The following is a 23,675-nucleotide window of genomic DNA, read 5'->3' on the forward strand; positions in this document are numbered from 1 at the left end:
TTTAGAATTTCAATATCAAAATGTTGACAACAAAAACTTTTAACATGTACCAATATGCCTATTCCATTTTCTAGAAGAAGAATAAACAGAGAAGAAAGTATATTTTTGTCTTTGTCCACCTTGACTATACAAGTTACAACAACCCCACAAAGTAAAATTAATCGTAGTTAGTTATTATATATTGATTATAAATGAAATTAATCTAAACGAAAACCAAACTAGGGGAACGTAACTAGAAATTAAATTGAAAGAGGAAAGAAGAAAAATAAATAGAGTAAGATGATGATTCGTGTGGACCAAGTCTCTCTCATCCCCTTTAGCTTGCCTTATTGGTAAAGTATCCTTCTGCAAGCAAACGTATCTGTCACTCCTTTTTTATTTTTCACCTTCTACATTATTCTCATTTAACTCTTTTATTTTTTCTTTGGTCAACGTCTTTTAAACTTTTATACATCTCCATCTAAAAAGAAAACGACAATATTATCCTAGTTAAATAAATTTATTAAACTCAAAATGGGACATTATCACTGATGAGGGGTAATCACTTTCCTGGATATGAAAAGAGAAGGCAAATGTCAAAAATATGACCATTATATTATATATATGTATATTTTCCATCAAGATTGTTTTCTTAGATTTTACTGGTATTATATTTACCCTAACGTTTGAATGGCAGTATTTCATGAGATATATATATGCAATGCACTTAATATAAAAGGAAAGAAATAAACTATTTTCTTTTGGTGAAAAAATACTTAACATGTTTAAAAGATTTATTATTATCACAGAAATAATCTTTGATTTTTCATTTAATATTTAACATATTATTTTAATTATTCTATATCCACACACATATTTATATATTATGCTTTTTGTCAACTCTATAGATATATTATGGTTAAGATTGTTTTAGGAAAGTCATTTCGTAGAATATAAAAAATTTTAAATATTTTATCGTAAAGAATAGTTACTTTTTTCAGACCACTACGACAGTGTTTCCTTTATTTTACTGCACAAAACGACAAAAACCTAAGCAGTAACGTTCCCTAGGGTTTATTATTACTGCCAAACACTCAAAAAAAAAAATTATAAAAGTTAAAAAGAAAAAAAAAATTAAGAATCGCAATCCGAAATTATACTTTTGTTTTCTAGCTTTCTAGGAACTCTAAAAGAAAGCAAATTTCTTGCAATTGAAGGTACCTTTAATCCTTTGTTTGTGAGCTTTTCTCTCTTTTTTTTTGCCATTTCCTTCTCCGTCTAACTTTTTTCAATTGATATGTTTGTCTTCTGAGACAGATTCCAGAAGAAACCCTATTAACAAGTTCGGTCCTTTTTTTCTCCTTTTTGCTTCAAATGGGTCGCGAATCTTTGGCTGCTGTGTCCTCGCCGCCATCGGCGACTGCGCCGAGTACTGCCGTGTCGGCGACCTCGCTTGCTCCTGGCTTCCGATTTCATCCCACTGATGAGGAACTCGTGAGTTATTACTTGAAGCGGAAGGTTCTAGGCAAACCTGTACGTTTCGATGCGATTGGGGAGGTCGACATCTACAAGCACGAGCCCTGGGATTTAGCAGGTTCGTTCTTTGGGTTTCTCCCTCTTCCTCTCTAATGATTTGGGTGTTTTTTTCCTGTCAAGATTTTGTGAATTTGTTGCTTCTGATTTGGGATTGGGCTTATTCGTTGTTTCGTCTTCTGTCGAAAGGTTTTAGCTTTTTGGGAATCGATTTCATTTGCTGGGCAATTTTGTTGTTGTTGTTGCAGATTCTCTCTGTTCGTACCTTTGGTTATGTTTACGCAATTAGGTTGTATAACACTGTGAAGAGACTTCTTAATTGGGGAAAAAGTCTTAATTTTTGTTGTCAGATTCCTTAAGAATCACTGCTATCTTGTGCTTCAGTTCTGTTTGCTTGCGTTTCAGGGAATGAAGTTTGTTGCTTGTGTGTTTGGTTTATCTATCTGAAGTGTTATATTAACTCTGGTTTTAAGTAGTCTCTTCTGTTGTGATGTGTGTTTCAGTGTTTTCACGGTTGAAAACTCGGGACCAAGAATGGTACTTCTTCAGCGCGTTAGATAAGAAGTACGGGAATGGTGCTAGGATGAACAGGGCAACTAACAAAGGGTACTGGAAAGCAACTGGAAAAGACAGAGAAATCCGCCGGGATATTCAGTTGCTCGGTATGAAAAAGACGCTTGTTTTCCACAGCGGGCGTGCTCCAGACGGGCTTAGGACTAATTGGGTTATGCACGAGTATCGCCTTGTGGAATATGAAACTGAAAACAACGGAAGCCTGCTGGTAATTCTACTGTCCAAAAAGAGTTGCTTTTGAATTTGGTTTATTTCATATTGTCAAAAGAATCCTTTCTTAACTCAATTCTTTGTCTGGGGTCAACAGGATGCATATGTGTTGTGCAGAGTGTTTCACAAGAATAACATTGGGCCACCAAGTGGGAACAGATATGCGCCATTCATGGAAGAGGAATGGGCTGATGGCGGAGGAGCTCTGATTCCAGGAGTAGACGTTAGGGTCAGGGTAGAGCCGCAACCACAAGCCAATGGACACAACCAGATGGAACAGGTTTGTGCTTTCTTTATACTCAGGCTTCATGACCCTGAAGCTGAACAGTTTCCCTTTTTAAAAGTTTCTTATATGCAAAATTTCCTCCAAAGTGAATCATACTTCTTATATGCAAAAGTTCTTTGTTGATACTTAGCTTACAAAAGTTCTTCTTATATGCAAAAGTTCTTCTTACTTATAAAACTTCACTAAGCGCTGTTTCAGTGGGCTGAGTTACTTAAACTGCTTTAGTCCATTAAGTTTGCTAGAAGCTCTTGTAGAAACTCAGCTCAACCTTACAGCTTTGTCTAATGAATCGTGTCTCTTGATTCACAAGATATCTAAGTTTTCATTACAGTCTTTTTTCCTTGGGATTTATTGTCTGATTGCAAGATATTTTAGACTTACAATCCTCGTTTTGCATAATATGAACTCGCATAATTGATCAGTGCATGTTTATCGGAAAGAGAATCAGCTGTTGTGTTTTGGCTCATCTGCAAAGTCGATCAAGTCATTATGGTTTTAGATGTTTTATGTCTGCTGGGGTTTACATAAGTTGTAATTTGTTGCAGGAAATCCATTCAGCAAGCAAGAATCTTATTAACATTAACGAGCTACCGAGAGATGGTACTCCAATGGATATCGAACCTAACCAACAGAATCATCATGAGAGTGACATCAAGCCGCAGGAGCATAACAACCGTAATGGTTATGATGAAGACGAGGAAACACTCAAACGCGAGCACGCAGAAGTAGATGAGCGTCGTCCTCCAGTATGCATTCTCAACAAAGAAGCTCCACTACCTCTCCTCCAATACAAACGTAGACGCCAAAACGAGTCCACCAACAACTCAAGCAGGAACTCACAGGACCATTGTTCGTCCACAATAACAACCGTCGACAATACAACCACCTTAATCTCATCATCAGCTGCTGCCACAAACACTGCCATATCTGCATTGCTTGAGTTCTCACTTATGGGAATCTCCGACAAGAAAGAAAACCAGCAGCAACAGCTACGTCCCCACAAGGAAGCTATTCCTCCTACTCCACAAGCATCTTCCGAAGAGAAGGTTAATGATCTCGAAAAGGAGATTCATCAGATGTCTGTTGAGAGAGAAACTTTCAAGCTTGAGATGATGAGTGCAGAGGCAATGATCAGTATTCTTCAGTCAAGGATCGATGCGTTGCGTCAGGAGAACGAGGAACTTAAGAAGAACAACGCCAGTGGACAAGCTAGTTAAAACACCTCACCACCATCCATCCAGGTTTCTTCTTCTTTATCTTGGACTTTTAGCTGTAATCTTGGTAATAGTATGAGCTATGGATGTAGCTTTTTCAGAAACAGTATGAATCTCTGTTGTAAAATTAGGATAAAACAGAACGGAGCCACCCAGACGGGTCTTTATTTTACCTTTCTTCATTTTATTTTTATGTTCTGCATCTTTGGGGAACATTTTCAGGTGGATCCATTGTCATATATTATCAACTATCTAGTCTTTTCAAACAAGAACTATCTTTATTTGTCTCAAAGGAATGTTCAGTCTCCATGAAAGAAAGAAAGCTTTTTCTTTTGTGGCTAAAAGCGGTAATCATATAGTGGTCAGGTTTGAGGGCATAAACGTCAGTTCACATTCTGGTTCTGTTGCTTCATCATGGTTCTGTCTCCATGGATAGCATAGCATAGAACTGGGAAGAGAGCTTCTTCGGGTAAAGTCGTGGTTAGTGGTAATGGGTGAGGGTATAACCGTCTTTAACCAATTCGGCTAGCGTTACGATTTATGAGTTTATGACACTGCGGCTCCGTCAACGACGTTAGAAGACTTTTGTTACACGTAATTTGCAATTTTTTTTTTTTTTTTTTTTTTGTTATTTGTTTTGTTTTTCAAAACAAGAAAACAAAAAGCAAAAAGCGCTTGGTACGATTCAAGCCTGGATTCCATTTTCAAAATAAATAAATAAATCTATTTTTAAGTATTATCAATTTAATTTCAAAAACTTCCTTCTGTAATTTTTTCTTTTTGAACAGAATATAGTATGTTATTCACGAAACGAATTTATACCGACAAAATATAGTTATAAAAATATGAAAATATAAGTTTGCGCCAAGCAGCTAACATCAACATTCAAAGTTTACAGAACTAGCTAGAGGTCCAAGATATCGACGTGTCGCTACTTTATTTGCTGCCATCCAAAAATATCAGAGCAATTAAGCGTCACTTTATACATACTATCACTTTTAAAGTTATAGTAATATTTTCCACGGTGACTTAGCTCCGGGTGATTCGTCGTCGCCTCTCTTCTTCTCCGATTTGCTTGCTCTCTCTTTTTTCTTCTTCGAAAATTCTAAAACTCAAATTTCCATACTATACATGCTTCATCAACCAACCACATGTGGTCTTTACCTCTTTTTATTTGGTGCATCTTACTTATAGTTTCATATACAAGCCTACCTAGATTTACAATAATAGTATTGTGTAAACATGTATACTAGTTGTCTTAATTTGTAACAGTTGATTTAAATGTCGACAGCTTTCATTTCCTACATAGGTAAATGGAATTTAGTAGGTAAAATGGTTTCATATCTAGGTAAATGGAATTTAGTAGGTGTTTTTTAATTTTGATTTTAAGTTTTTAACTGTATTGTTCTACGGAATCTATCTATGCTCAACTCTTTTCAAGAATTTATTACTTATTTATCTATCATTTATGAGTTTGTGTGACCCTTGTTGAATGATTGTACTTTTTGATAAGTTTGCTCTTTTTTTTTTTTTTTAATATCTTTATCCAAGAGTCGTAAATAAAAATAACTTAACTTTTTGAACGACTAACGACAGTGTTTTTTTTTATTAATTTACTACATAAAACGACAAAAAACCTAGGCAGTAACATTTCTAGGGTTTTATTACTGCGACACTCAAAAAAAAAGAAAAAAGGGAAAATGAGAAAAAAGGAAATGTAAATCAAAATTGGAATCACAATCCGAAAAATACACAAGTTTCTTTCTCTACTGGGGAACGCGAAAAGAAAGCAAATTTCTTGCAATTGAAGGTACCTTTAATCTTGTGCTTATCTCTTTCGTTCGTAACTTGTCCGTCAAATCAAAAACCCATTTGCCCAACTTGTTGTTTCTTGTGTTCGTCAGGTCAGTTTTGGGGAAAAGGGAAATTGAAGAAAACCCTAAAGGACAACTACTCTCTTTTTAATGGGTCGCGAATCTGTGGCAGTGGTGACTCCGCCGCCCTCCGGTACTGCTCCGCGTACTGCTTCCGTGGCTACCTCACTTGCTCCTGGCTTCAGATTTCATCCCACTGATGAGGAACTCGTCAGTTATTACTTGAAGCGGAAGGTTCTGGGCAAACCTGTACGCTTCGATGCGATTGGGGAGGTCGATATCTACAAGCATGAGCCCTGGGATTTAGCAGGTTCGTTGGGTTTTCTCTCTTTGTTTCTCCGTATCTCTACAATTTTGGATTTTTTCTGTTCAATTTTGTTGCTTTTGATTTGGGATTTTTTTTTTTCTGGTGTGGGCTTCTCTCCTCTCGCGTGTTCTGACTCATTTCTTGGAAAAGGGTTTTTGCTTTATAGGCTCCGATTCGATTTTTTCCTAGGGATTTTTCGATGCAGATTCACTGTTGTTACATTTTGCTATGTTTAGACTTATAACACTCTGAAGACATTTCAATTTAATCGAATTCTTAAGTGGTTCAATATAGTTGTTTTTTCCCACAGATTCCTTAAGTTTTATGCTAACTTGTGCTCCAGTTTTGTTTGCTTGTGTTTCAGGAAATGTAAAGTTTGAAGTTTTGAGTTAAGTCTGAGTTAAGTAATCGCTTCTGTTGTGTTTTGTGTTTAAGTGTATTCGAGGTTGAAGACAAGGGACCAAGAATGGTACTTCTACAGCGCGTTAGATAAGAAGTATGGGAACGGCGCTAGAATGAATCGAGCAACTTACAAAGGGTACTGGAAAGCAACTGGGAAAGACAGAGAAATCCGCCGTGATATTCAGCTGCTTGGTATGAAAAAGACGCTTGTTTTCCACAGCGGGCGTGCTCCAGACGGTCTTAGGACTAATTGGGTTATGCATGAGTATCGCCTTGTGGAATATGAAACCGAGAATAACGGAAACCTGGTGGTACTGTATTTATCCAAAATGACTTTCCAGTTATTGGGTTTATCTGATATTGTGTTCAAAGATCTTATCTTCTCTCAATTCTTTGTTTGGGTGCAGCAAGATGCATATGTGTTGTGCAGAGTCTTCCACAAGAATAACATTGGGCCACCTAGTGGGAACAGATATGCACCGTTCATGGAAGAGGAATGGGCTGATGATGGAGCGGCTCTGATTCCAGGAGTAGACGTTAGGCTCAGGGTAGAGCCATCGCCAGTAGCTAATGGAAACAACCAGATGGACCAGGTCTGTGATTTCTTCATACCCAGGCTTCATATCTCAAAGTCTCATTTGTTTCATTTCAATATCATTTATATGCAAAGATTGTGAAATTCTCTCTTAAATGCTGTTCCATTGGGCTGAGTGACTTCATTTGAAATGGATTAGTCTATTTACGAACCAATCTACAATTCAATGTTATTAGTGCAAATGTTCATATTTGTCTGATGCATCATCTCTCTTGTTTCACAAGATATCATATTTCTTATATGCAAAAACTCTGTGTTGAAGTGAAGCTTCTCTAAGTACTGGTTCTGTGGGCTGGGTTACTCCATTGAGTCTGTAACCAACTCTTGTAGAACTCAGCCTTGTAGGTATCATCTGATTAAAAAAACTCTCTTGATAGAGAAGATATCAAAAGTATGTGTGGTCCATTTTTTGTTGTTGTTGTTTCTTGGGCATTTATAAGAAGTCATGCTGATTACAATATCTTTCAAACTTTGCATCCTCGCTTGACCGGCACTTGTCACTGCATCATATGAATTCACTTAATTGATCAGTGATAATGTTGATTTGAAGTAGAATGATTTGTTGTGTTTTAGTGAAAATGCAGTTTTGATCTTTCATCTGCAAAGTTGATTGAAATATTTGATTTCAGATATTTTGTGTCGTCTGGGGTTCACAATAATAACTTGTCATTTGTTGTAGGAAATCCAATCAGCCAGCAAGAGTCTCATTAACATCAATGAGCCACCGAGAGAGACGGCTCCAATGGATATTGAACCTAACCAACAGAATCATCATGAGAGTGACATCAAGCCGCAGGAGCATAACAACAATAATAATTGTGATGAAGCCGAGGAAACACTCAAACGCGAGCACACAGAAGAAGATGAGCGTCCTCGTCCTCCAGTATGCATGCTCAACAAAGAAGCTCCACTACCTCTCCTGCAATACAAACGTAGACGCCAGAACGAGTCGAACAACAACTCAAGTAGGAACACACAGGACCATTTTTCGTCCACAACAACAACCGTCGACAATACAACCACCTTAATCTCATCATCAGCTGCTGCCACAAACACTGCCATCTCCGCATTGCTTGAGTTCTCACTCATGGGCATCTCCGACAAGAAAGAAAACCAGCAGCAACCACTGCGTCCTCACAAGGAAGCTGCTCTTCAGACTCCAGTTGCATCTTCCGAAGAGAAGGTTAATGATCTCGAGAAGGAGGTTCACCAGATGTCTGTTGAAAGAGAAACTTTCAAGCTTGAGATGATGAGTGCAGAAGCAATGATCAGTATTCTCCAGTCAAGGATCGATGCGCTGCGTCAGGAGAACGAGGAACTTAAGAAGAACCATGCCAAGGAGAACGAGGAACTTAAGAAGAACCATGCCAATGGACAATAAATGCGCTGAATCCCTTCCAGGTTTTCTTCTTCTGCTTCTTGCCTATGTTAGCTTTAATCTCCATCCCTAATATATTATGAGTCATCTATGTAACTTCTCTAGAACGAATTTGCTGAACTGCGTGCGTGAATCTCTCTGTTGTAACATAGGATACAACCCATCCGAGCCCCTGAGCCGAATGTGTTTTATCCTTTTTCTTTTTTATTTAGTTTGGATGTTGCTGCATCTTTTGAAAACAATTTTAGGTTGCTCCTCCTGTGTCATATATGATCATCTATCTAGGTTTTATACTTTTATGCAGACAAAAAATCTCTCCCTCAAGAATGTTCTGTCTTAAGGGCATAACTGTCATTCAAGGTGTATTACCATCTAGATTTCCGGACAAGATCTTTCTTCGTTGAATAATGTTCGGCCTCTGGTAGTACCGTGTGGTTAATGGTCAGGAGTGAGGGTATAACCGTCATTGACTAATCCGGCTATCATTACGAATGTGGTTGCGTCAGCAACGTTAGTAGACTTTCGTTACACGTAATTTGCAAAAATTATTTAAAGAAAGCAAAAAGTGTTTGGTACGATTTTTTTAAGCCTTTTTTTTCTTTTTTTTTTTTCGTTTCAACGTTACTTTTATAAGTAGTTTCTTTATTTACTCTATAATTCAACCAGATTTTTCAAATATATATTTTTCAAAAATATTTAGTCATCGATGATTTGATATTTATTGAAGTGGATAAATAAAATCTTACTATATTATTTGCGCTAACCAACTACCTCAACAAAATTCTAGAGACTTGAAAACTGTGACTAGTCCAAGACTTCCACGTGTCACGTTACTAAGGACTGTCACCAAAAAAAGGAATCACAGCCAGTGACTTGATAGTTTCTCGGGGAACACTTTCCTGGAAAATAGTATTAAAACCTCAGCGCAGCGGTGTGAAACTTCTTCACTACGGTCGCGGTCCTTCTTCTTCCTCGTCACTCGTCTTCTCCGATTAACCTATTTTTTCTTTCTTTCTCATTTACCTCAATTTCTAAAACCCTTTTCTTTCCAAATCATTGTTTTGCTCTTTCTTTTCTTGATTCTAATTCGACAGAGCATCTTTTTAATTTTAACCAACCTTGTGTTTGAGTTTTTGGTCGACCGAATTAATTATATGGGTGGTGGCTCAGCAACGTCGCTCGCTCCTGGGTTCCGTTTTCATCCCACGGACGAAGAACTCGTTCGTTACTATCTGAAACGAAAGATCTGCAATAAACCATTTAAGTTCGATGCTATCTCTGTTACCGATGTATACAAATCCGAGCCTTGGGATCTCCCTGGTCAGTTCTGTTCTTCGATCTCTTCATGATCGTTCCATTTGTATAGAAAGCTATTATATTTATATCATTTAAAGAAAATTTTGATTTTTGTTTTTTTTTTTGGTGGGAATGAATTTTTAGACAAGTCGAAGCTGAAAAGTAGAGACTTGGAGTGGTACTTCTTCAGTATGCTAGATAAGAAGTATGGAAACGGATCGAAGACGAATCGTGCGACTGAGATGGGTTATTGGAAGACGACAGGGAAAGATAGGGAGATTCGTAATGGGTCAAAGGTCGTTGGGATGAAGAAGACTCTTGTTTATCACAAAGGTCGAGCTCCTCGTGGGGAAAGAACCAATTGGGTTATGCACGAGTATCGCTTGGTTGATGAAGAACTCGACAAAATTAATGTTCATCAGCAAGTAAGACTTGGAATAAGTTTTTTTTTTTTTTTTTTTGCCGTTTTTATATTATATATATGCAATTTGTGTTGTTGTTGACTTTGTTTTGGGAATTGTGGGAAGGATGCGTATGTGCTTTGTAGGATTTTTCAGAAGAGTGGCTCAGGACCTAAAAATGGAGAGCAGTATGGGGCTCCGTTTGTTGAGGAGGAGTGGGAGGAAGAGGATGATATTATTACATTCGTACCTGATCCTTATCTTGCAAGTGAAGATCATGTTTATGTCCATATGGATGACATTGATCAGGTTTGTCTTGTAGTTTTTAGGTTCTATTGCTTATCTTGATCCTTTACTGTTACAGTAATTTATGACAAATTGTGAATTTTTTTTCTTTTCTTGTGATTGGGGATACGCAATATTATGCATCAACTTATGGTCTGTCAGGCACTAGAATGTTATATGTTTGGTACATATGGATGACTAATAGGGGAGAGCATGATAGGGATAGGGTGAGGTAGAACTGATGTGAAGTCTTTGATTTTATCGGGTTGTTTGGAACTTGGAAGCCTTAGGGATTTGGAAAATTCAGTGTGTTCTAGAGTTCACTTTTCATTTAGTTTTTGGTTGTAAAATTAAATGATATCTTTTTGTTAGCTTTTAGTCGATTGTTGTGTTCCTTTGTACTCATCAAGGTTTCACCCTGTGGAATAAAAGAAGCTTGTGCAAATGTCTCTTAATCATTCACTTATCTTATCAGATTTCCTACTAGGCTGTTTATTATGTTCTTTTCTAAAATCGGATTTATATCTTGCAGAAGCCTGACAACCTTGTGGTGTATGATGCCATTCCTCTCCCGTTAAACTTTAATCATGGGGAATCAAGCAATAATGCTGAAACAAACTACTCAGACTCCATAAACTATATACAACCAGGAAACTATGTGGACTCTGGTGGCTACTTTGACAAACCAGAAGAATCTTCTGAGAAAGATCAGAAGCCTATTATCCATGATGGTGACCTTCATATTGACGCATTGTTTCAAGATGACGAAATTGGCTGTGGTGTCCAGGACGAGCACACGGCAAATTTGCAATCTTCTGGCAACATCTTTGGGACTGATTTATCATGCTACAATGATTTTCCTGCTGAGAGCAACTACTTGACCGGTGGGGAGTTTCAGGATCCGAACAGTAATGTTCTGCAGAATGATGGTCTGTACTTGGAAACAAATGATCTCAGCAGTACTCAGCAAGATGGTTTCAACTTTGAAGATTATCTTACTATCTTTGATGAGGACGATGAGAATGCTCAGTACTTGACTTTTGATCCTTCTCAACTTATGGGAGATGAAGATGTTTTTGTTGATCAAGAAGAGCTCTTTCAAGAGGTATACAACCTTATTATTTCGACTTGTTTTTGTTTCCTTTTGATTTTTAACTCACGTTTAATCCAACAGGTCGATAAAGAGGAGACGACAGGAGACAAACAAGTGGTGGAAGAAAAAGAAAAGGATGAAGCATCTTGTTCAAAACAAGTTGATGCAGATGCAACAGAGTTTGAGCCAGGTAAAAACCCTATTACCACAATCAGAACTTAACCCCCATATGTTAATAGGTGTCGCATGTTCTGTTTAGATGATTGTTCAATTGCTAATAATGCAGATTACAAGTACCCGTTCCTCAAAAAGGCAAGCCACATGTTGGGTGCTATTCCCGCTCCGCCTGCATTTGCTTCTGAGTTCCCTACAAAGGCTGCAGCTATCCGGTTAAACGCAGGACAATCATCAGGTTCAGTTCATGTAACCGCAGGTATGATCACAATATCAGACAGCAACATGGGCTGGTCATACAACAAAATCGCGAACCGTGAGTTAATCCTTTCTTACCGTTTGGTCCAAGAGAATGCGTCCGGGAAATTAGGAAATAGTTTAACAAGGGCAATGTTAATCTTCATGTGTTTCTGGGTCCTCCTACTCTCAGTTAGTTTCAAAGTAAGCACTTTGGTCACTTCCCAGTGATAAGTTCCACACTTTTTAAAACACGACCTATGTGTTTGTACCCATTATTGATATAGATTTACTTGCAGTGTTCTGCTACTCTGTTTTGTTGTCTAACTATATTGAATAATCTCATTTTTGTATCATGGTTGACCGAAAAAAATTCATGGGTAAAAGTAATAGTATTTATTGTAAATGCAATGTTTCAAAAGCATTTGAAGTATCAGAGAGTAACAAGAAGACATTTAGTAATGTCAAAACACCCATCAAGCAAAAGATCGCAACGCTCGACCTTTCCCCAAATCTCTCCGTCTTCACGCCTCTCCACTGAAATCTCCACACACCATATTTTATTTTTCAGAACAGAGGGATCATCATCGTCTCACGAATTTCAAAAACAATATCAACATTTTACCGCAACTAACTATGTATGACCGATAATCACCTAAGGGAAGTTTTTCAAGACCCTTCACCACCCCCCACCCCCCCCCCCCCCCCCCCCCCCCCCCCCAAGTTCTTTGCTTGATATCATATGTTCTTAAAATATATTTATAGCCATCGTAGACGTACAATATGTTGCCCATAACACATTCATCTCCCCACAAATGATACTTCATGATCTCATCCATCTCCCATTTACCTTCCCGTAGTTTGTAATCGTCGTAGGTTTTCCTGAAGATGTCCTTACCTGCAGACCAAAGTACGATTAGAGGGATGTTGTTGTAGACTTGTAGTGACAGTGATATCAGATCCGAGTTCCCATAAGTAATACACAATGTGGGTCTACTTAAAGGAAAACAAAACCTAATCCTAAGGGCACACAAACCCTTAAAGCTAGTTGTTTATTGATTTTTACTAGAGGTTTTTTATTTTATTTTTGGTTAGTTTTTGGGCCAACTAACTCATGTTATCAAAAAAAAAAACGAAAAACTTGCCTGCTTCCTTTGAAAAACTTGTGAGCCACCTATGATCCACCTCCCAGCCTGATTTCGTACCAGGCTCCCACGTTTCTGTTCGTGAGTCAAACACCATGAGGATAGTCGACTCCCATCTTGACCGGCCATCAGCGGCACTTCCGACAAGGTGTATCTTCTCGTCAATGAACTTAATTGTCTTCTCATGAGCCACAACAGGCACGTCGGCAACACGACGCGCCGTGTGAGTTCGACAGTCGATGCATAACGCAATCGATGATGGTGGCCCAACATGGTAACCGTATTTTCCACCCATTACAAAGATGTTGTAACCCACAACAACATAGCTTGCCAATATGGGCATTGGCGGGAGTGACAAGATAGGGACCAATCGGTTTTCAACCGTGTTTCTTTTGGTTCTCCGGTTAAGTGTATACCAATGAGCTATACCAGTTTTGGTATCCTCGACGAGAACATACACACATTCTTCGGTGCAGCCGAGAAGAGACCGCTTCATGTATAGCTGAGGCGACGAAACGAGAGATCGGAATTGCTTAGAGACGATGGAGAGAGTCGGATGGTTGCATCTCGCGATACGTGGCGCTATACACTCCATGATGACATCGTCTAGAAGTGACGCCATTACAGACGGTGATGTCCTCAATCGACGATGTACTGGCAAACTCAAGTTTTTCTTTTTGTCCTTCGGTTTGCAAATGTAAATATATTTATAGGTAGCGATGCGTATAATTGTGCATGCATGGGGGATATGATGCTAGGATAAACACACATAAATATACAAAATTTAATTTAACAGTTAGGGATTATGTTATGGGACAATAATTGTCAAAGGAGGTGACATGGTTGTGACCTCTATTAAAATTATTCACATATTTGTTAATTCATCAATTATGTTTAATTTAGTTTATTAAAATAGAAGAAAATAAACCTTTCATATGAAAACTTAATTTATAAATATGCAAAATTTAATAAATATGGCATGTTTTTGTCTATATTTTATTTATGTTAAAGAATTTTTCTCCTTCTTATTTTACTATACTATTATTACACATGTACAATATAAAGGTCTTGTGAAATCCAATTAAATCAAATCATATGTGCATATATTCTTTAATACTGAAAATTGATTTTAAAAGTAACATTGTAGATATTCAGTTATTGATTAATAGATTTGCATTTATAGTTGTAATAATAATAATCTAAGGTACTAGTGACTAGTGAGACATACATGCGTCTTAATCTTACTGATTGTAAAACATATTAAAAAAGGGTTTGAACGAAACAGATCCAAAAAAACTTATTTCTAGAGAAGTCAAATAGTTTGACTTTAATGATGCCCACGTAAACATTCATCTGGTGAGAGTAAAAGGCCTCAAACCTTTTTCTTTTGTGCAAAACATGACCTCAAACCATGATAATTGTCTCAAAAATAACATTTTCAAGCGAAACTACAGTATCATGTATGTCCCTTTAACGATAGCTCAAGATCCGTCTTCAAAAGCAGTGAATTGTAGAAAGTCAACGAGCAACATAAGTAAACACACAGAAACATATGCATATGCTTAAATTACATATGTATGTGAAGCCCAAATGATCTTTACGGTTTTATGACTCTTCTTGTTTCATCTCGGTCTTAATGGCTATAGCCAAGTGATCATAAGCTTCAGACCAAGCTCCTTCCACTTCTTCATTGTATTTCTCCCCCAGCCCCTCTTTTAATGTCCTTAGCAAAGCTTCTTTTACCACCTGCGTTCACGTTTTTTTTTTGTAAATGCAAATCTAAATAAAGTAAAGTGTATTTATATAGTACTATATAATTAAAAGAGACCTCGAAGTGAGGATCAATAACGCCACTTTTGCGATGAATAGAGCCCAAGTATTGGAGGGTTGTGTCAGCCACCACCACCTTTCCTTTCTCTCTCAGCTGTATTGCAGTTTCACATGTCTACACCCAAATTATAAAATAAAGTCAGAAAACTCATAGATGTTATATGCAACGTCCTAAAGTCAGAGGTAAGTTCCAAACAGAGTCATGCATAAGCACAAACAAAAAAATATGGTTCTACCCTTTTTTTTCACATATGGTTCTATCCTATTGTAGCAATTAGCAAAGAAAATTGAATATCCATAAAACCGATGTTATATTTTAAAATAATGTATATAAATTATCTTTACTAATATGAGAATTTTGTTTCTCAAAGAAGAAGACAAAGCCAAATAGCCAAGTCCAAACAAGATTGACCACAAACCGTGTGCAGCACATGGCTGCGCCTATAAAAGACAAGAAATTTAAATTCACACTACTGTATTTTCTATAATATACATAAAAAGGAAAAAAAAAAGATATGGTCGTATCTAATACACATATTATCTGATGAGTAAATAGAGATTCTTGAGATGTAATAATGAACTAGTCTAATTTGAATCTAAGAAGTGTTAAGATGATGATACGAATATATGTAAGTCACATATAACAAAATCGAAAAAAGTAAGTAATTACCATCTTGAAGACTTTAACAGCATGAGCTTTGAGTTTAGGATTGTTGTGAGGAACTTCATCTGAGTCTCTTAGAAAAGAGAACAATCCCTTTGCTGCTGGTGCTATCTCAAGTATCCTGTCACAATTATATTAATCTCAGATATATACACAACATATAGAGCTCATATACGTATATATATCTATATATATATATAAAATATGCTTATTTATATGTATGTAAGTACTGTGAGAAGAAGTGAAGGCTGTATTTGGGGATGTCTTGTTTTAGTATCTCCCAAGACTCCTTCACCAAAGCTTCTTGCTTCACTGTAAACTCAATCTCTCCCATCTCTTCTCTCTCTTTATCTCTGACAGTTTGAAGACACGAATATTTACTTGTATGTTTTTATATATGGTATTCAATGGTCCTTTGGTTGGGTCTGTGAGCTACTGTAGAAGATTCTCTCAATTATATTTTCATTGAAATTGTTTATTTTAAAACTAGAGGCCTTATCTCTTAAAGGTGGACACGCGTAGGCGTAGCCAAGAAATGTGGATACAGGATACATATAAGATAGTATGTCCGTACGCGACCAGTCTAAACTCTAAAGAGACGTACTTGATTCCAAAATATTTTAAAGGGGAAAAAGAGAAAAAAATGGAAATAATCAGTGTCATCAAGATTAACAATTCCATCCTTGCATATATAAAAAGTTCACGTCCAATTAGATTGATACACAAAGATAAATAAAACTTGCGTTGTCTTCTGCGTTATATCTTGGGGTGAGCACACATTAATGATCAGAAAGAAGAATGAGAACCACGATCCTTTTGAAATTTGATTCAAATGTCACAAAACAATCAATAGTAACTTTAAAACATCAAATTATTTGCTGGGTCTCCCGGCGAGCTAGTTAACCAACATGGTACCGGCGATGAACTATATATGTGGATCTCTTTTACCTAAATCCACACAAGCAAATTTAATTACAAAACCTTACACAAATTAGGGTTCAACGCAAATACTAGTCCGATTCCTAATCTAAAACATTACTAGTTCCTACAACAAAATTAGCGTAATATTTGGATACTAGTACGCTGTATTTTATACGTTGGTAACTAGTACGCTGTATTTGGGCCATATGTCCCTAATGGTCTAAAAACATGTCCAGCCCAAACCGGATCTTCAACCCCATTAGCGCACCAATCTTATTCACCAATAAACGAAAACAAGCAAGAATGAAACTTTATTTTACTCCTTAAGTTTTTCCTAAGTAACACTCTAACAGAACCGAAGAGCAATTCATAACTCATCAAAATTCTTTTTTGACCAATTTTCGTTTACATTTAAAAAACCGACACTGGATTAAATCAGCATCGACGTTAATTAATGTTGTTTAATCCTTGAAATATTGTTCCCAAAATGTAAAATATACAAATCTATTAATCAAGAAACTGTTGTAGCTCCTCTTATATGCGACATGATGATACCATCGGCGTCATAGATACACTCTTTAATTTATTAAATTATATATATAACTCAAGCAATGATAACAAGTGAGATATAGAAACTTACATTAATCATGAAAGAAGTAGCTTATGTTCTAAGACAACTACTTGTTTGATTCGGTTGCGTAGACATGGCTCCTTCTTCGTTGCAGGACCATCATATCATTACTATATATTTAATTTCCATTTAATTCTATTGGTCTAATGAATAACGCCCCAATTAATTCCATTTCAGGGACATTTACTTACTTGTATATTTAATTTTCCATTTAATTGTGTTGGTCTGGTGAGTAGAGAGTAATCGTCTTCTTTAAGTTGTTGCTTCTAAAAAACAAAAAGGTTGTTGAAACTTGAAAAGAAATTCAAGAGAGACGCATACGCATGCATGAACGCATGAGGTTTATATATCAGAAAATGTAACATGCAATTTACTTTGGCTAGTCTACCACAGTACCGTGCATTTACTAAATGCTATACATACATTGATTTAGCTTATCGTATTGTACTCTTTGCTAAATAGAACTGAAAACAAAAAAAAACCACACAGACGCTAAGAGAGAATAATGGAATTTGAAATCTTTTGGAACATTAGTTTTACCCAAATACTAAACTGAACCTGAAATATTATCTTTTAATTTATATATCAAAAACACTTTAACATTACTGAAAATATGAACGAAAAGTAGTATAGTTTTTAAAAATTTGTTCAAAATAAAGGTATTATTTTGTAGAAATTCCAAAATTTAAGCTGATATCTAAATCGTTATTAACAAAAAAAAAAAAGTAGTAATAGTTCACTAGATCGCTTTATGTGATTGTAAATTTTACATAGTTAGGCATCTGCAAAATGTTCAAAACAGTCTGAATTGAAACATGTTAACACATGCATATATTCCGGTCATTAAACAAAGTATCCAAGGTTACTTTTTCTTAAATACAGTGTGGTGACTTTGAAATCATAAAGACTTGAGTATCAACTTCGAACTTTGAAAACTTTTAAGAATATGTTCTTTCATAACTAATACAGAAATGAATTGCTTAATGTCTTCAGATCCCGAAGTTGCGTCCGCCGCTTTACCGGCCGGTCAAAAAGTCAGAACCAAGCCATGAATTTCAGATCAATAAATTTGATTAATAGTAGCATAACTGAGTTAAAGTATATAGATGTGCATGCTTTTGTACTGTTGCAGTGTACAGTGAAAACATTAAAAAAAATTAAAATATATATATTTCCATCGTGGCTTCATTATCTTTTTGCGTTGTTGCTTTCACAGTTACACGTAGGACACGTAACTGATACATCTTCTACCAAATTAACACCTAAACACTTTTAAACGCCATAAGCATTTTTGCTAACCCCCAGTTAACTGCGAATTTGCGATCATTACTTTTTTTTAGAAGGGCTATAAGTAAGAAGACATCAACTTTGAATGAAACTATAGTGAGTATTAAATTAATTTTCTTTGATTTGATTGCCCTCGTCTGCTTATTTAAATGCAACGATATGATATTTCAAAGATTATGTACCACCCACTGGACAGGATAAAGTTACATTTTCTCATACATGCATGCATCATAACACAATCAATTTTTTTTTTTTACCATGAGATATGTTGATTCTTCATAGCCGCTGCGGATATTTTACATCGGTCACTATAATATAAACTCATTGTAAAACTTAATCAGGAGTCAACAATGTATATACTGAAACTATTTTTTTCCATGTATTTGGATGATAAAACAATCTCATCTCTTATAAATGACATAAATATCACAATTATTATATATGGGTTCACTTATTTTATAAAAAAAAACTTGGCAATTGGAATTAAATTTCATTTATTATTGAATTTACAAACATCGACCCCTCCATATGCGAAATTAATATGCGGTTGCAGAAAATTATCCATCCAATTTCATAATTAAGTAAATTAAAAACAATAAAATCGATCACCAGCATATAATTTCACAATAGTTCTAGTAAAACTGTAAAAAAAAAAATGTAAATATTGAATTAAGCCTCATCTGGGAGCACAATAAGGATAACTCCTCCGCCGTTTCGCCGTCGTCGACGTCTCATTGTATACGGAGGAGAAGAAACGGTCAATCTCTTCCCGATTCATGACAATCTCACAAGTCGAGACTAAAAGCTTCCTCTTGCAAGAGATCGATCTGATCATCCGAGAAGCCGTAGCCGACGGTGCTGACGGTGGTTGCCGGGGTTTTCGTGGCGCAGGAGGTGGAGAGTCTACGACGGAGGGAATCTTGTGTTCTTGGGATGTCGGTGTACTACAGCTGAGGACATCCTCGTCATCATCACCTTCCTCGTTCTTTGCTTTTGAGGTTTTGGATCGGATCTTGATGGGTGTTGGGAAATTGAATTTGGACAAATCTTGTAGTAACTCAAGATCCATACCTTACAATTGTCTATGTGTTTTGTTGGGATTAAATTTTCTTGTGGATGTAGAGAAAACTTCTTAGAGAAGGGAGAGGTTGAGATGGGTTTGTTATATGTGTTTGTGCCTTTACGTACACATATATACACATACATAAAGTTAGAATGTCCCATTTAGAAATGAGAGTTACCTTTTAGCATGAAAAAAAAAATTAAATAAAATAAAAGGAAGAAAAAAATAGAGTGGGGATAAGTATAAGGTAAAATATATTACTATATGGACAGGAGAATGGAAGTAATTTCCGAATTTAGAAAAAATATAGTTTTACTAGGGATTGTAAGTTACTTGTATGGTTGTGTATTTCAGTATTTGTTATGTATGTTACAACTACCAAAAGAGTAGAGCACATGTGGATCACAGTTTTTTAAATCACTTAAATCTTTGGGGATCATTACCTTAATTGTAATGGTAATTTTTTTTTGTCCAAAAAAAAGAAAATTGTATTAAATTTGTTAAAAGGTAATAATAAATAAAAAAAATTACAAAATTCTGGAAAACAGATGGATTTTTGGCAAAAAAAAATTTACAAAAGACAAATGAAACTCTTATAAGCGTGGAAGCACAGTGCGAGTGAATTAAGGAGGGCCATAACTCATGAAACAAACGCAAATGGTGTTCTCGTACCACCGGTCTCCTATCTAAAGACTTGTGGGTTATGGTCTCAACAATAACATTAAAGTGTGTCTATATAGAAAATTTTTACTTGATAGTAGAACTTAAACCATCAAAATAAGAGTAACATCTTTAGCTAGGTAGTAAAGAAAAGTACACACATAAGCTATATATATACACAAATTTTAGACCAACGTCTTATCTTAGATCTCAAACATAAAGTTTGGTTAAAGATGTGTCTTGTACCTATTACAACCTAAAGACATGGCATGTGATTAGATTTAAATCTAACTAGTCCATGCATCATTATATTTTATGTAAAACAATTAATTGCAAAAAAAAAAAAAACAATTGATCGCATCAATTTCTGTATCCTCTTTTTTTTTGTCAAAACCTTTGCCTTCATTCATTCAAATTGGATAACCAGTACAAATGTAGAGAAGAAACAAAAAGCGAAAGTTTGAGACATTACAATACAAGGCAATCCCCAATGCCAAAAAAGTAATAAAAGAGTTCATCAATTTTGGATCCAAGAGAGCTATGAACCAAAAGCTTGAGAGCCTAGAGGCACATGTGAGATCATGGAAAATCGAGAGGCTATCCTCGAGAGCTTCAAAGGACATAACAGTAGTCACGGTCATTAGACATTGTGACATTGAGAAGAGATTCAGTGCGTCAATATCCTCCAGGGTGATAGGTACCCGCAGGAAAATCATAACAATGAATCGGGTGACTATGTTATTGTAGTCGGGTAAGGATTGCTTTAACAACCAAAGCATAGGGTTAGGATCAATATGAGAATTTGCAATAGACACAGTTTGGTATAGGATCCATATGAGGGAGGTGGTTGGGAGACGATGCTTGAAGTCATCAGATGGCCAGCTTGACCGGTAGCCGTCATTGAACAGAAAGCGTTCAAGATCAAACACACCATTTTTGCTAGAACCATTCGAGAAACAGAGACCATGTACTCGTATGCTTTTAAAAGCAAAACTCAATCCCCTAGAATCAACTAAAGCCAGGTTCTGGACAAGATAAATGAATAGCCAAAGCAGCACTGTTGTTACCTTTCTCCAATGGATTCTTCGACCATTGAGCAGAAGGAGACGAACCAGAGCTTTGCAATGGCAATACACGAGCGTTCATAGAATAGTCCTGAGCCTTGTATTTTCCCCAACTTGAAAATAATAAACTGATTTGGTTTGGTTTTGGGCTAATGGGCCTTTCTTGAAACCTAGGTCCACTAGGGAAAACCCTAAGTTTCCAAGAAAAAGACGCCATGGGAGTTGAAGCTGTCGGCTCCCCAAGATTTGCGGAGAGATCTGCGGTGCAGGGGGTTTCTCCGATGAGTGAGAGATCGGCGGGAGCAAGCGGTGGCCGCGGCGGGAGTCGTCATTGGCGACTAGGTCCACTCGGGAAAATCCTAGTTGAAGATCCGATTGCCAAGATATGAAACGGTTGTGACGGTTACCCGGAATGAACAGAGAAGCTTGCGGTGCAGGGAACATCTCCGGTGAGATATAGAGCGGGGGAAACAACCGGTGCCTTCGGTTTGAGTCGACTACGAATGCTAGGTCCACTAGGGAAAACCCTAGATGTACGATAAATTACAAAAAAAAGGGATGAGTAAATTGGCTTCCCGAGATTTGCGAAGATGGACTCTCCGGCGAGTGATAGATCGGCGGGAGCATGCGATGACCTTGATTTGGATCGAAAGAAACTTATTAAGGTTTGATAAGGATTAAAAAAGGGGAAAAAGGGGGAAAAAACTTGAAAAAGTACACACAAAAGAAAACAAGGATGCGCTGAGCATGTGAAATAGAGATTTGGTCTCGACGCCGACAAGCAAAATCTTCACCGGCATTAAACAAGGATGCGCTGAGCAGGCGAAACAGAGATTTGGTCTCGACGCCGACAAGCAAAATCTTCACGGGCGTTGGAGAGTTTGGTTGGGATGGTCTCCTCGATAATCGTGTGTATGGGAGAGATGATTTTAATATTTCGAATTATGTTTATCAATTTCTGTATCCTCTTATTTAATAATTATTAATGTACAAATGTGAGAAACTGTATAATTTTTATGTGACATTATGATTTCGGTATATACAATTGACCCACAACGTTTTACACGCCTAGTTTTTTTTTTTTTTGGTTAAAAGAACACACCTAGTTAAGAAGAAAATATATACTCCAACTAGCCATGCCATGTCATAGACAAATCATTAGGCTTTAACATGAGTTTGCTTTGCTTACTCCTTATTTCGTATATACAAATATAATACATTACGTTTTTCACCTACGTACGTCTTAGTTTTAACCTGGTCTGTTCACAAAATCTAATAATTTAATTACAGCAGAAAGATCGATTTGGTACGATTTAATTTTAGTTTATATTCTCTGCTACATTGTTCATTTACCTTTTTGTCTTCATTCTCTTGTGTCGTATTTGCAGTTAGACCTCTGAATTAACATGTACACACTAGCTAGCTGTATATATTTTTATATATAATTTACATTAGCTGAGTAATTTTACGGCAAAATATGACATATGTTTTTGGACATGCCAGGCCACGTATCGAGTTTGGAAAAGCATGTGGCGATGATACGTATAGGGTAGATCTGTGTAAGTGAGTCAGTCAGTAGTGTAATATCCAAATTTAAAAGTACAGAAGTGGAAAGATCTATATGATCAATCGCAGGATCTCAATCTCTCACTTCTTTTTTTTTGTTACTTTTTTCTTTTTTGTCACCCTTTCTCCTCTTCTTATCGGGTTCTTCCCCTTTTTTTCGGGTTATTCTAAGTTTTTTGTTTGTCTATTGACATTGACACGTTTTTTTGCTTTGATTTACAAGGACAGAGATACATAATTATGAGGAGTCAGGATAAGCCGATGTTATTTGTAAGGCCACGAAACCATACAATCACAATCAAACAATCTGTAGCATTTTAGAATCCATCAATTATAACTGATGTTGAAGTTTCGGTGGTCCTGTTACGCGCGGTTGTTAAAACTTTGGTTTATGTTAGAAGTTTTCGGTGGTCCAGTTATCGAGTTACGGTTGTTAAAACTTTGGCCAAAACCGAACCATCTCAAATCAAACCAATTTTGTACATAGATTGTAAATAGACAAAAAGAGAATCGGGAAATAAAAACAACTGATTTGAAGTCGGAACCGTCCTACAATTTTTTTAAAAATGCATTTTGTAATCAAAACCTAAAAATAAAAAACAAGTCTCAGAAACTCAAACTACAATGAAAACCATAGTTTAATGCTGTGTACGTAACGTAGATCTTGTCTGAATTAGTTTCAGTATATATTTCCTATAAATGGAAAAATTCATGAACCCAACGAGGGCATAAATAATAATCAGATTAAAAGGCTCCTAGATCTAGTTATAGTACTTGATTAATCGGTTAAATACTCGCAGACCAAAAAAAAAAAGGTATAGGATATTCATAATACTGAAATTTTTACAACTTGAGTTGGAGGAAAGATTCTCACATATATATTTTCGAGGCATAAGACACGATGACCCTACATCACAGGATGGGTACAAGAAACGAACATTGTAGAAACAAGAATCACTGTTACATGTTGGTAACGAAGAAAACGAACCTAATTGATAAGAATGAAT

The 23,675-nt window shown here is 36.5% G+C and overlaps 6 protein-coding genes across 11 annotated transcripts; 3 read left to right on the forward strand and 3 right to left on the reverse strand.

Moving 5' to 3' along the window:
- Nucleotides 1-526: 526 nt before the first annotated feature.
- LOC104764762 (NAC domain containing protein 50-like) lies at nt 527-4,087 on the forward strand. Of its 4 annotated transcripts, none has more exons than XM_087502026.1 (5): nt 527-1,196; nt 1,297-1,573; nt 2,016-2,293; nt 2,393-2,575; nt 3,127-4,087. In XM_087502026.1, exons 2-5 carry the CDS (start codon nt 1,354-1,356, stop codon nt 3,796-3,798), a joined length of 1,353 nt encoding a protein of 450 aa, XP_087358152.1. In that variant the 5' UTR covers nt 527-1,196; nt 1,297-1,353; the 3' UTR covers nt 3,799-4,087. The 4 variants fall into 4 exon arrangements, with proteins under 4 accessions (XP_087358152.1, XP_087358151.1, XP_010486659.1 ...); XM_087502025.1 differs by having other exon boundaries at nt 1,089-1,196; nt 1,989-2,293; XM_010488357.2 differs by lacking the exon at nt 527-1,196 and having other exon boundaries at nt 1,199-1,573.
- Nucleotides 4,088-4,821: 734 nt separating this feature from the next.
- LOC104764763 (NAC domain containing protein 52) lies at nt 4,822-8,486 on the forward strand. Of its 2 annotated transcripts, none has more exons than XM_010488359.3 (5): nt 4,822-5,605; nt 5,700-5,979; nt 6,412-6,689; nt 6,786-6,971; nt 7,653-8,486. In XM_010488359.3, the coding sequence occupies exons 2-5, from the start codon at nt 5,760-5,762 to the stop codon at nt 8,352-8,354; spliced, it is 1,386 nt and encodes a 461-aa protein (XP_010486661.2). In that variant the 5' UTR covers nt 4,822-5,605; nt 5,700-5,759; the 3' UTR covers nt 8,355-8,486. The 2 variants fall into 2 exon arrangements, with proteins under 2 accessions (XP_010486661.2, XP_019096888.2); XM_019241343.2 differs by having other exon boundaries at nt 5,315-5,605; nt 5,705-5,979.
- A 634-nt stretch (nt 8,487-9,120) lies between these two features.
- LOC104764764 (NAC domain-containing protein 53) lies at nt 9,121-12,243 on the forward strand. 2 transcript variants are annotated; one of them, XM_010488362.3, is made up of 6 exons: nt 9,121-9,671; nt 9,792-10,072; nt 10,175-10,357; nt 10,866-11,438; nt 11,508-11,616; nt 11,713-12,243. In XM_010488362.3, the coding sequence occupies exons 1-6, from the start codon at nt 9,506-9,508 to the stop codon at nt 12,066-12,068; spliced, it is 1,668 nt and encodes a 555-aa protein (XP_010486664.2). In that variant the 5' UTR covers nt 9,121-9,505; the 3' UTR covers nt 12,069-12,243. The 2 variants fall into 2 exon arrangements, with proteins under 2 accessions (XP_010486664.2, XP_087358153.1); XM_087502027.1 differs by having other exon boundaries at nt 9,282-9,671; nt 10,866-11,616.
- Nucleotides 12,244-12,270: 27 nt separating this feature from the next.
- Nucleotides 12,271-13,711, reverse strand: LOC104767419 (Galactose oxidase/kelch repeat superfamily protein). The gene is made up of 3 exons (XM_087502977.1): nt 12,983-13,711; nt 12,604-12,735; nt 12,271-12,374 (listed from the first exon to the last, which is right to left on the reverse strand). The coding sequence occupies exons 1-3, from the start codon at nt 13,602-13,604 to the stop codon at nt 12,271-12,273; spliced, it is 858 nt and encodes a 285-aa protein (XP_087359103.1). The 5' UTR covers nt 13,605-13,711.
- Nucleotides 13,712-14,400: 689 nt separating this feature from the next.
- LOC104764765 (anaerobic nitrite reductase AHB2) lies at nt 14,401-16,140 on the reverse strand. Its single transcript, XM_010488363.3, has 4 exons — nt 15,707-16,140; nt 15,483-15,597; nt 14,811-14,927; nt 14,401-14,728 (listed from the first exon to the last, which is right to left on the reverse strand). The coding sequence occupies exons 1-4, from the start codon at nt 15,808-15,810 to the stop codon at nt 14,588-14,590; spliced, it is 477 nt and encodes a 158-aa protein (XP_010486665.1). The 5' UTR covers nt 15,811-16,140; the 3' UTR covers nt 14,401-14,587.
- A 2,645-nt stretch (nt 16,141-18,785) lies between these two features.
- LOC104764766 (cyclin-dependent protein kinase inhibitor SMR1) lies at nt 18,786-19,572 on the reverse strand. The gene has a single exon (XM_010488364.2). It carries the CDS (start codon nt 19,382-19,384, stop codon nt 18,992-18,994), a length of 393 nt encoding a protein of 130 aa, XP_010486666.2. The 5' UTR covers nt 19,385-19,572; the 3' UTR covers nt 18,786-18,991.
- Between the last annotated feature and the right edge of the window lie 4,103 nt (nt 19,573-23,675).

Source organism: Camelina sativa, chromosome 19 (assembly GCF_030686135.1).
Source record: "Camelina sativa cultivar CO46 ecotype springtype chromosome 19, ASM3068613v1".
Classification (NCBI taxonomy): domain Eukaryota; kingdom Viridiplantae; phylum Streptophyta; class Magnoliopsida; order Brassicales; family Brassicaceae; genus Camelina; species Camelina sativa.